Genomic DNA, 13,255 nt, shown 5'->3' with positions numbered 1-13,255 from the left:
CAGATAAACGTATTCATCCACCTTGGGGTACTCACAACACAAGAATCCTGCCACAAAGAAATCCGGAGTCATTTGGAGCAGCCATGAAGGTAAAGCAGCTGCCTCAAGTAACCCCTGTGGTACATGGAGCAATCCTTCCAAAATCTAAGATATTGCCAAGAGAGTGAGGACTGTTGACCCAAGCATGTGAGGGTAGAAGCTGAAATTACAACCCATTCAATCTGGATGAACTCGTATCACAGTTCTGACTGTTTGAAGTGCAATAGATTGTTTGGTCAAAAACTACTTTTTTGATATAAAAAAAGAAAAACCACACTAGACGTCTGAAAAATGCTCTCATCAATCACGTCAGCAGTCTAGATGTCCGAGTGTTCACCCAACATGATTCAGGATCAGTGGAAATTTGGATCAAGCCTTAAATGCAGACAAATTATAAGTAGGCTTGGAAGGATTAGATTTTTTTTTAATCAGTAGATTCAGACAAACGTCAATTTCACCATACACACACAAACTGACAAAAAATGTCCATCAATAATCAAAATTTACAGATAGGCAAAGTAAGAAAATTTTTGCTAGAGAGCTTATTAGAGTTTAAAGCTAAACATTTTGCTCTGATGTGATGGTTTGTGTATTAAAAGCTTTATCTTTTTTAATCTCAGTCTCTACTGTCATTAAATAATTATTGTCTGACTCCAAATCCCGTTGTCTGATCTCCCATAATTTCCCACAACTGTGAAATTTTAAGTGATAAAAATCAGCAAAAAAATTCTTAACCCATAATTTTGCACAACCATGAAAATTTAAATCGATAAAAATAGCAAAAAATGCTTAAAAATAAGCACTGACATTATCCATCAAAATGATTTTAAAAAATCAAATGCTGCCAAGTCCAATAATAAGTGAGGACAAGAAACAAGTTCAAAAAGGCGTGGAAGAGACTGGGTGAAACAAGGATTGATCAATAATAAGAATAAGCAGTTACAGAATTAAGATATGAACACACCTTGATTGTCCCACAGAGTTTTTAACATAGGTGACATGGCAGAAGCGAGACTTTTGGAAGAATGTTATTGAGGAGAGACTGGTGACTTGACATTAAGATTTGGAGAAAGCATTCCATCCACATGGGGCAGCATGGAAAACAACATGCAACGGGAGAGGGAAACGAAGGGGACTTGGAATTTGGCACCCTGGCACAGCAGAGGCACTGCAGAAGGAGATAAGAGTTCCTATGACGTACTTATGCTTCTTCATACATGAAAATATTTAATCAACATAGTATTACTAAAGGAATACTGACAATGGTAGATCTAAAATTAGACTTATCAGCTGTGTAATATCTATGGAGAGGAGACAAGAAAATTGTACGTTCCAGTAGGCTGCCTGCGACCATGCATGAAACTCTACGAGCCACTTTGTCCCCTGGCTGGGAAGGCAGGAGGTTGCAATGAGACACTTCTCTGGAGCAAGCTCGGCTCCCCAGTGTCTGGGCCTCTCTCACCCAGATGACTGAGTGCAGAGCAGAGCCTTGCCAAACAGGGATGGGGCAGGGCCAGGAGGAGAGGAGACACAGTCCCTGACGTCAGCAGCCACTATAGGAGTACTCTTTCCCCCATCTTTGGGCTCAGAAAAGCATGGAGCTGGGAAGTGACCATGGCAGACTCATTGCAGGGGGAGAGCAGGGAAAGGCAATGATGTTGGAGGGACAAACAGAAAGGGAGAGACAAAAGAATAGGTGAGAGGGGTGAGTGATGGAACAATAGGGGCACTTGGAGGGGAGGAAGAGGGAAAGAATGAGGGAGTGTGGGGGAGATGGAGGGGAAATGAGGGAGTTGGTGGCAGAGCAGACTAAGGGCTCTGTGTGGGAGGGAGGGAGAAGGATAGGTTGAAGGGACTGAGGGATGGCTGGGGTAAGGGAGAGGGAAGGAAGAATGATGCATTTATAGGGGGGAGGAGGAGGAGGAGGAGGAGGAGGAGGAGGAGGAGAAATTGGACAAGTTGCTAAGAGGAAGAAGGAGGGGCGAGAGGGAATGTTTGGGGAGAGGAAAGGGTTTATAGATTCCAGGAGTAGAGAACTGGGAGGGAACTTTATTGCCGGAGCCTCATGAGAGGGCTTCCCCTCCAACTTGGTGGCAAACTTACTACACAAATGGGGAATGCATGCAAAGCAAAGACATGTCAAAATGGTCATGTGACTGCCTGTAAGTGCATATCCTGAAACTTAGACTCATACAAGCAGTTCTTAGTCAGACAACTAAGCCAATTTACAGTAAGTGTTAAAGGACTGGGCCAAATAGTGCAGTGCCGATATTGTATGTTAATTGCAGTCCTGAATTTAGAGGGCTGATACATATTTCCTCCTGGTAAAGAAAATCTATTTAAAATAGTTAGAATAAGGGTAGGTTACATTTTATGCACATCAGTATTAACATTGCGATCTTACAATTTGACTTGAATTCAGTTTCCTAATCAAATTTAGATAACTATAGGTAGGAGTACTGCAAGTATTTAAACAATAGAAATATTTTAAGAATGATTTTGAAAAAATAATTAAAACTACCTGTCATTCAACAGTGAACAGCAGTTTGTATATCTGTTGATTTAAACACTTCTTTAATCCAAATCTGTTTGTAAATCTAAAATGGTTTTATTTGGATTTTTTAAAAAATCCCTCAGATTAATAAATGAATGTTAAATCTTCTAGATACACTGAAATCTAGATAAACCATCCAGGGATTAGCTTGGTCTGATTATATTTGCAGGCTGGGCAAAAGGAATACAAAGCATATACTTACTGTACATTGCAGTTTAAATGGTCTTGTATTAGTCGTGAAAGAAGCACATGTTATAGGATCTGGGTGGTCACCTTCATTCCACTGTGCCAATATACTGTCATAATAGACACACACATCATTCTCTGACAATGCCTCTTTAACAGCTTTTTCGATTGCGTTGTTGTTAAGGCAAGTTACATTTGAGCTAAGTGGTGGCTGCACAAGGTGTATGCGAGAACCATGAATTCCAAGAGATAGGAGGGTTTGTGCTGTGGAATAAATGTCAATGGTATTCCCATAGACAATGACATTCCCTGGGGGAAAAAGGAAAAAAATTCTAAGACACACAACAACAACAACTCTATCAGTGTAACTCAGACGATGATAATACAGAATTGCTCTCTTTGACCTTATCGCTCTGATACGATGAAGCAAACAATGCTACCTAGCAACAGTAACTAAGATAATTTAGTGAAGAATTTGTGCAAAACATCCCACAAAGTAGGCAAGTACTTATTACAGAAGTATGACATGCATTATGACCCCAGAACTTAAACTATGTTGATTGAAAACCTCTAAAATAAAAATCTTGTATCTTGCCCTTCCTTTCCCCTCTGTCCCTTTTCTCCATTTTGCTTATTTAAAGCATGTATTAGAGACACAGGCTCGAAATCACAACATATCTATTTTCTCTACAAAATGTAGAAATATCATGTTAACAGGAAAACACTTTTTTTTTAAAGTTTTGAAAATTACATAGAAATGGGTCTGGATTTTGTCCCCTCTTGCTGCAAGAGCTGCTGGAGTGGACTTCAGGGGGGAAAATGGTCATGAGGAATCCTTCACAGAGATTTCCTCTCGTTGTCCCATCAGTGGGAGAAGGGTGGAGGCCTCTTCCCTTGTGGGTAAGTATGTGGGTCCCACCTCCAAACCTGCAGATCTCTGGAGAGCTGCAAGAGGTCTGGGCAATCATAGGGAAGTCCTGTGCCTCTGTACCAGCTCTGGCTCCTGGTGCCTATCCCTTTGCCAGCTCTCTGGCAGCACAGCTCCATTTGAGCCATGCTAACAGGGGGGACCAATGGGCTGCAGAGGACCTCAGACGCTCCAGAACAGCAATATAAAGAGAAGGTACTATAGGTTGTGGCAGGAATTTTTCAGGTACGGGCCATAAAACTGGAAGGAGAAGGATGTGCATACCGCAGCCCCCCTTCCCCCGGCATGTCCAGTCTCCATCTCTTCCCTCAGAGTGAGGATTCTGGACACCACAGTGGAGGTTCTGCCTGATATGGGAAGAGGGGGAATGGTGTGGCAGAAGAGTCTTGAGTCCTCCCTGCGCACACAGAACTGGCCCATGGTTTGGTGTTCAACAAAAGTCTGTCGGGAAAACATGTACTTCAAAGGAAATCAGAGGGTTGAAACAGTGCAGCCATTCCAACAAGGCAGTAGTTTTCAACCTTTTTTCATTTGCAGCCCCCTAAAAAATTTCAAATGGAGTTGCGGACCCCTTCGGAAATCTTACACATAGCGGGGAGGGATAGCTCAGTGGTTTGAGCATTGGCCTGCTAAACCCAGGGTTGTGAGTTCAGTCCTTCAGGGGGCCACTTAGGGATCTGGGGCAAAATTAGTACTTGGTCCTGCTAGTGAAGGCAGGGGGCTGGACTCGATGACCTTTCAAGGTCCCGTTCTAGGAGATAGGATATCTCCATTAATTTAATTTAAAAATTTATTTTTATTTAAGGTCTGCAGGCCCCCCAGAGGTCCGCGGAGCACAGGTTGAAAACCACTGTTATATGCTAATGACAACTTTTTGTGGACCCCTTACACACAGTCTGCGGACCTCCAGGGTCGGTGGTTGCCCGCGCTTCCCGCCCCTTTCCCTGCCCCTGGCCCCGCCCTTAGTCCACCTCATTCCCGCCCCTGGCCCCGTCCCCAAAGCCCCCACCCTAACTCCGCCCCCTCCCTGCCTCTATTGGATCCCTTCCCCAAATCCCAGCCCCGGCCCTGCCTCTTCCCCCAGCGTGCTGCATTCCCCCCCCCCTTGCGAATCAGCTGTTTCGCGGCACAAGCCCTGGGAGGGAGGGGAAGAAGCAGGACGCGGCGGTGCGGTTGCGGAGGAGGCGGAGGTGAGCTGAAGCAGGGGGGCGGGGTGGGGCCACGAGGAGCTGCAATTTTTTTCCGTGGGTGCTCCAGGGCTGGAGCACCCACAGAGTCGGCACCTATGTACTCTGGGCGATGGGGCTGTGAGCTCCTGCCGGGCAGTGCGGCTGCGAGAGCCGCCGAATCTAGTGTATTAAATTGCTCCCCGTAGGAATGTGCTCCTTACAGAGCACCAGGACTGGCAGCCGTAAGTAGTACAGCGTAAGTAGCACATTCCTACGGGGAGCAATTTAATACACTACACCATGTAGGGAAGGCAGTGCCTCCCCAAACAGCCTGGCCCTGCCCCCTATCTGCCCCCTCCCACTTCCTGCCCCCTGACTGCCCCCCTCAGAACCTCCGACCCATCCAACCTCCCCGCTCCTTGTCCCCTAACTGCCCCCTCCTGGAACCCCCCAACCCTAAACATCCGCCTGGGACCCCACCCCCTATCCAATCCCCCCTGCTCCCTGTCCCCTGACTGTTCCGACCCCTGTCTACACCCCTGTCCCCTGACAGGCCCCCTGGGACTCCCACACCTATCCAATCGCCCTTGTTCCCTGTCCCCTGACTGCCCCCCGGACCCTCTGCCCCTTATCCAACCTCCCCACTCCCTGCCCCCTTACCATGCTGCTCAGAGCACCAGGACTGGCAGCCGTAAGTAGCACATTCCTACAGGGAGCACTACATTGGCCCTCCATATACTTTCAGAACCCTGATGTGGCCCTCAGGCCAAAACGTTTGCCTACCCCTGCTCTAAGGCATTCAAGTCTGAGAAACCCACATATCCTAGCAATTTGGTAGGCCAAAATTTTTAGAGGAAAGGTCAGCTGCTGTAATATATGTTGGCATTTCTATATATGCAAGATCAGAATTAAGCACTGGGTTACTCAAGAAAAATTAAAAATCTGTTTTATATAGTAACATTAAATGCAATACATTTGATTAAGGAAAACATTGTTCCTTTACTGACCTCTGTTAAATCAACAATTTATGGTTTCTGCTTATTACAATATTAGTGAATTTAGATTACAGTGCTTGTACTGTAGGAACTACAGATATTCATTATAGACTAAAATTATGTCCATCAGACAGACAGTAATTCCTCAAGATGTTTTTATTATTTAACTGCATGAAAATGCATCTGTGAGTAAACATAATAATATTCAGCAGAAAAACAGGAATCATAAATAAAGACCATCACAGTACTTTATCATTTAATATTACATGCTGTGTTCCACGACAGAGCATTCTCATCATTTCCTATAAGTGGAAATACAAGATTTCTATGACCCCAGCATGACCCAAATCCTTTCAGCTTGGAAAAATAAAGACCCAACCATATTAGACAGAGCAACAGAAGCTCTGCTCGGTGATTCGTGCACTGGAATTTTAATGCTACAGCATTTCTACAAACATGCTTTTAATAAGGCAGTAAACTGTCTTTACCTAAAGAGGAAAATAATTGATCCATTTTGGGCCATTAGAGAAGTTTTGTTCTTTACTTTACAACCATCCCACTTTTTTATTTTCATGGAAAGTGGAGAGGTAATAGCAGATGAATTTCAATTAGTTTCAATTAGAGTTATAATAGGCTACAGTGCATTAGGTTGCTGGATTTTATCACAGAAAGAAAGTTTACTTACTTTACAGTAACTGTGGTTCTTTGAGATGTTCTGTACATGTGGATCTACTTATGTAGATGTGGGAAGTGGTAGACGTGGTATATCTTGACTTTAAGTAAAGCTTTTGATACTGTCTTGCATGACCTTCTCATAAACAAACTAGGGAAATTCAACTTAGATGGAGCTACTATAAGGCGGGTGCATAACTGGTTGGAAAACCATTCCTAGAGAGTAGTTATCAGTAGTTCACAATCATGCTGGAAGGGCATAACGAGTGGGGTTATGGGTTCAGTTCTGTTCAATATCTTCATCAATGATTTAGATAATGGCATAGAGAGTACACTTATAAAGTTTGCAGATGATACCAAGCTGGGAGGGGTTTGCAGATGATACCAAGCTGGGAGTGCTTTGGAGGATAGGATTATAATTCAAAATGATCTGGACAAACTGGAGAAATGTTCTGAAGTGTGTGTGTGTGTTTAGTCTATCAGTTTGACGATGACATTTTCACGCTCTCTTTTTGTGGATTCTGGAGAGACTCTGAAGTCCAAAGCGTGACACTCATGCTCATGAGCAGATCGGGCAGACAAATTCACTGGTGAGTATCTTGGGAGTTATCGCAGTAGTAGGACACTTCTCCCGTGCAGCTAACCATTGATTATTTCTGTCCTCTTCTAAGGCTTGGAAAGCGCTGAGTGTTGTGTGTCGCCAGGCTAATCTATTTAACGCAGCCTTCTCAAGATTATTTGGTTTACTGTACCAAAGTGTATGCTGTTCTTGATGCTGTTCTTATAGTGCTTTCCGGGGAAGGCCTTGATTCCGATGTCCTTGTGCCAATTCTCCATAGAAAATTTTTCTGGGGAGTCGATGTTCACGCATCCTAATGACATGTCCAACCCAGCGTACTTGGGATTTTATTAGCATAGCCTCAATGCTTATGGCATTTGACTTTTGGAGAACCTACAGGTTGGTAATTTTGTCCTGCCAGCGGATCCCCATAATGGTGCGCAGAGACCGCATATGGAAGGCCTCTAGCTGTTTGATATGCCATTTGTATGGTGTCCAGGTCTCACAGCCGTAGAGGAGAGATGTGAGCACAAAAGCATTATGAAGTTTTATTTTTGTTGAGAGGGTTATGTTGTGTGATTTCAGGACTTTGCTACGTAGCTTTCCTAATAATTGAGAAGCTTCTGTATCCTGTTCGTGATCTCTTTGTCAAGAGATCCATCATTGGAGATGTTGCTGCCGAGATAGGTAAAACTGTCAACTTGCTTTAGTTGGCTTCCAATAATGGATATGCTAGGGGATATGGCATGGAGCGGTGAAGATGATTGGTGAAACACCAGAGTTTTCTCCAGGCTGATTGTGAGGCCAAACAATTTTGATGTTTCAGCGAAGCGATCTACAATGCACTGGAGATCTCCCTCTGTGTGTGCTAGGAGGGCACAATCATCCGCAAAGCGTGCTTCTCTTATTAGTAGTTCTTTTACTTTTGTTTTTGCTTTAAGCCTTGTTAGACTGAAGACTGAGCCATCTGTATCTGATGTATATGCCTCTGTTGAGCCCATTTGTAGCATGGTTGAGAACTTGGGTGAAGAAGAGGTTGAACCGTACAGGGGCAAGGACACAGCCTTGTTTGACTCCATTTGAAATAGGAAAGGAGTCAGTGAGATCTCCACTAAAAGGTACCTGACCTTTCATCCCCTCATGAAATAAACAAATGATCTTTACCCAAGTTTTGGTGGGCAACCAAGTTTGCTGAGGATCATCCATAATCCTTCTCTATTGACTGTATCAAATGCTTTTGTCAGATCAATGAAAACATGATGGTATTTGTAATTGTCAGGCTATGTTCTGCACACTTAATTAGGAGTAGGAGACCATTTTTGTTCATTTTTCCCATGCCATTTTTCCCAATGACTCCTTGCCAGTTATCTTTACCTACTCTTGCACTGAAATCTTCTAGGATGATGAGTTTGTCACTTTGTAGTGTTGACTTGATGAGAGAGTCGAGATCAGAGTAGAACTGTTCCTTAGCATCAGTGGGGCTTGTCAAGATGGGCGATATGCACTGATGATGGTAGCAAATCGCGACTTATTTAGTGGTAACCGGAGTTTCATGAGTCTTTTGTTAATGCCTAATGGAAAGTCTTCAAGACATTGCAAGAGTTTGGTCCTGATGACAATTCCCACCCCATGGATTCTATCTTCGTGTGGTTCTTTTCCCTTTCAAAAGAAGGTGCAACCCCCAGCCAGTTCTGTAACAATGCCCTCATCTGCCAATCGAGTTTCACTGAGCGCTTCAAATACCAGGCTAGCTCTTTTGAAAGGAGATGATTAAAGATCTAGAAAACATGACCTATGAGGGAAGATTGAAAAACTTGGGTTTGTTTAGTCTGGAAAAGAGATGACTGAGAGGGGACACGATAACAGTTTTCAAGTACATAAAAGGTTATTACAAGGAGGAGGGAGAAAAATTGTTCTTCTTAACCTCTGAAGATCGGACAAGAAGCAATGGCCTTAAATTGCAACAAGGGCAGTTTAGGTTGGACATTAGGAAAAATTTCCTAACTGTCAGGGTGGTTATGCACTGGAATAAATTGCCTAGGGAGGTTGTGGAATCTCCATCATTGTCTAACCTGCTCTTAAAAACCTACAAACACCTGTCACGGATGGTCTAGATAATACTTAGTCCTGTCATGAGTGCAGAGGACTGGACTAGATGACCTCTCAAAGTCCCTTCTAGTCTCATGATTCTATGTTGTCTACTCCCCAATACAGGAGCTTGGGACATTTTCATTCGTTGTGTCCATCAGGTGTCGCACATGCACCATGTATACCCTCACACACACCCCTTCTGAGGGCATAAAGGGCACAAAGACACCAACTGCCAGTCAGTTCTCTCAAACAGCCTTAGGCAGTGAACAACACTGTGTCCCTTCTGTAGTTTGTAGTTAATTTGTTTATTCTTAGTTGTAGTTACTGTTTCATTTAGCCGTTGGTAGTAAAAAAGAAGAGGAGAGAGCAGATCGGAGCAGGGCTTATGACAGGGCCTTGATCTCCTGGCTTCATGTCATGCCCGTCCTATGGGGGGATTGTCCCTCTGACAGACATGCTTGACACGTCTCTACTATTTGGGTGAAGAACACAGCCCATCACTTAGGTCTTGTCTACACAATGGGGTAATGCGCTCAACACGGATGTGATTTCTAAAGTGCGCCATGTTGCGCATTAATTGGTCCATATACACCAAAGGTTGCCTAGTGCCCTTTAATGTAGTACTTTATCGAACAGCACTATGTTAAAGCACACCGGCAGGGTCTACACGGACCAAAAAGACTTCTTCGCTCCTGGCTCATCCTTCCAGCGCTCCAGTCACTAGAGTCATGATATCGAGCTCAGGAGCAATAAAGAAATAGAAAGAGACTCTACAAAAATCCATCAGAGCAGTCAGGGATTCCTGCTGTCTGAAGACTGAGACATTTAGACTCCAAGCTGGCTTCCCAACACCAAGCTTGTCCCCACTACTGGGTAAGAGGAAGGGCTCCTCAAAGAAGCCATTGCTGCCAGCACAGGAAAAAGTGGGACCAGAATTCTCAGTGCTGCACCATAGTAAAAAGTCAGCACAGAGATCTTCATCAGTAACGAGGGCTCAAGGGCATAGGAGTGCAAAGATACATTTATTACAAAAAGAAGAACAGGAGGACTTGTGGCACCTTAGAGACTAACAAATTTATTAGAGCATAAGCTTTCGTGGACTAATGCTCTAATAAATTTGTTAGTCTCTAAGGTGCCACAAGTCCTCCTGTTCTTCTTTTTGCGGATACAGACTAACACGGCTGCTACTCTGAAACTTTACATTTATTACACTGCACCATGGCACCAGGTTTATTGGCACTGTCCCCCATTGCTCCAGAGCACTCAGCACTATCTAGTCTGGCTTCTTCTTTGTTGGCATCCTCATTATTCATTAAATCTAGCTCGGCACCAGTGGTCCCAGCCTCTGAAGATTCTTCAAAACACAAAGGAAGACAGCAATAGCACCCTCAGTACAGATGCCTCTTCCAAACAATTTCTCAGCAGGGAGAGGTTTTATTTGTGTCCTTAGCAGATCTCAAGGTTACTCCAGAGCCTGAGTTACCAATTGTGGAGAACCTGATCACCTTAATTTTGGTGCCAACTAAATCACCTCTGCAGGAAGAAACCAGGGTTTCTTGTGGTGAAAATTTCTCTGAGCCAACATGGCAGTACAATTAAGGATGTGAGCCCACTCAAATCCTACAATCCTCTGTTATGGCTCCAACATTAGTGGTTTCTTCATCCAACAATTCTGATTCCTCTTCAAACTCTGACACGAGTCCCCCACCACTATGGAAGGCATATTGATGATAAAAAAAGAAAAAGAAAATCAGGCAAGGATATAGGAAAGAACCTCCTGCTACATCTAAGGATTTTAACAGAGGAACAATAAGAGTCTAGGGATGAGGAAATACCTATTAATCAGAAAGAGCCTTCTGATTCTCTACTGTTCTTCTTCCTCGCCTGATGAAACGTTTCACATGTTGTACCAGTATTAGTTTTTCATTGATTCATAGTTTCCAAGGCCAGAAGGGACCATTGTGATCCTCTAGCCTGACCTCCTGTATAACACAGGCCATAGGACTTCCCGAAATAAATCCCTAGAGCACATCTTTTAGAAAAACATCCAGCCTTGAATTAAAAATGGCTAGTGATGGAGAATTCACCACGACCCTTGGTCAATGTTTAATTACACTCTTTGTTAAAAATGTGCACCTTACTTCCAGTTTGAATTTGGCTAGCTTTAACTTCCAGCTATTGAATCGCGTTACAGCTTTTTCTGCTAGGCTGAAGAGACCATTATCAAATATTTGTTCCCCATGTAGGTACTTATGGATTGTAATCAAGTCACCCCTTAACCGTCTCTTTGTTAAACTAAATAGAATGAGCTCTGTAATTCTGTCACTATATGGCAGGTTTTCTAACTCTTCAATCATTTTTGTGGCTCTTCTTTGAATCCTCTCCAATTTATCACCATCCTTCTTGAATTGTGGACACCAAAACTGGATACAGTATTCCAGCTGCAGTCATACCAGAATCAAATACAGAGGTAAAATTACGTTTTTACTCCTCCTTGAGATTCCCATTTATGCATCCATGAATCACAATGGGAGCCTATGTTCAGCTGATTATCCACCATAACCCCTAAATCTTTTTCAGAGTCACTGCTTCCCAGGACAAAGTCCCCCATCCTATAAGTATGGCCTACATTCTTTGTTCCTAGATGTATATATTTACATTTAGCCATATTAAAAGATACATTGTTTGCTTGCGCCCACCTTACCAAGGAATCCAGATTTCCCTGTATCAGTGACCTGTCCTTTTCATCACTTACCACTCCCACAATTTTTGTATTATCTGCAAACTTTATCAGTGATAATTTTATGTTTTCTTCTAGGTAACTGATAAAAATATAAAATAGTGTAGGGCCAAGAACTGACCCCCAGGAGTACCCCAGTGGAGGAGGAATAAAAAGTTCTAGCAGTCTGACAATCTCCTTAAAGGCCTATTAAGTAGGACATGCACTTTTGTAGACCATACCCTATAACTATCATTTTTTTATTATGCTCTCAAGTGAAAGTGAGTAGATGAAGACCAGAAGTTCGCAACCTTTTTCTTTCTGAAGCCCCCCCAGCATGCTATAAAACCTCCACAGCCCACCTGTGTCACAACAACTGATTTTCTGCATATAAAAGCCAGGATCGGCGTTAGCGGGCAGCAAACTGGGCAACTGCTTGGGGCCCCGTGCCACAGGGAGACCCATGAAGCTAAGCTATTCAGGCTTCAGCTTCAGCCTCAGGTGGTACGGCTCAGGGCCTCGGGCTTCAGCTCTATGCAGTGGGGCTTCGGCTTTCTGCCCTGGGCTCCAGTGCGTCTGATGCTGGCCCTGCTTGACAGCCCCCCCAGAAACCCCCGGGCCGTTGGTTGAGAACCACTAGGTTAGACTACACCTTTAGGGAACTCCAGTTGTAGCAATCAGCTAGAATACCTATCTCTAAAGATACATTTCCTCCTCCTAACTCTATATAAGTTCTGATCAGAAACTCGGAAGTGCTATAATGTGAGCCCATTTTATTTTTTTTTCTGTAGAGGAAGGCATGATGATCCCACATATTTTCTGTTGCATACACAAACTGAACTCAGCACCATGTATGTGAAATCTATGAGGCTCTCAAAGAAAATATAAGGTGTATTTTAGTCTAATTTTAATAATTTGTGAGCAATAAATGGAGGATCTACTGAAGACAGTTGAGACAACATAAATGTGATGATGGATATAGAGATTCACACAAATGTGTGACTTTTATAGTTTAATAGAAAATATAGTACACAAGCAATTCTGTCTGAGGGGCTGTAACTAAAGATGATACGCAGCACAAAGACAATAGCATTTGAAAAAATATCCATGCTAATTCTTTTCTTTATAGCGCTTTTCAGATCGACATATTTTCCAAAATAATTGAAAAACATGTTTACCAATTAAATTATTCTTCAATTACTTAATTAATGATTCTAGCCAGGCTTTGCTTTTAGGACATTCATTTTGTGTCATATAATAATTATAGATAATTAAGTAATCTCAAGCCGTTTTTCCTAGCAAAATATGCTGGATACCCAAAAACAACAACAAATTGTAAATTA

General features: G+C 43.1%; 1 protein-coding gene across 3 annotated transcripts in view; it reads right to left on the bottom strand.

Moving 5' to 3' along the window:
• The window catches only part of CFAP61 (cilia and flagella associated protein 61), a 194,932-nt gene that overhangs the window by 53,548 nt on the left and 128,129 nt on the right, over positions 1-13,255 (bottom strand). For all 3 annotated transcript variants that reach the window (XM_008173983.4, XM_024110661.3, XM_065589825.1), the window contains one exon: positions 2,796-3,088. In XM_008173983.4, coding sequence (XP_008172205.2) covers positions 2,796-3,088 — 293 coding nt within the window. The remainder of the gene's footprint in view (positions 1-2,795; positions 3,089-13,255) is intronic.

The sequence above is a fragment of the Chrysemys picta genome, chromosome 3, assembly GCF_011386835.1.
Source record: "Chrysemys picta bellii isolate R12L10 chromosome 3, ASM1138683v2, whole genome shotgun sequence".
NCBI lineage: Eukaryota > Metazoa > Chordata > Testudines > Emydidae > Chrysemys > Chrysemys picta.
The sequence above is the reverse complement of the archived record's forward strand: the minus strand, read 5'-3'. Positions and strand labels throughout refer to the sequence as shown.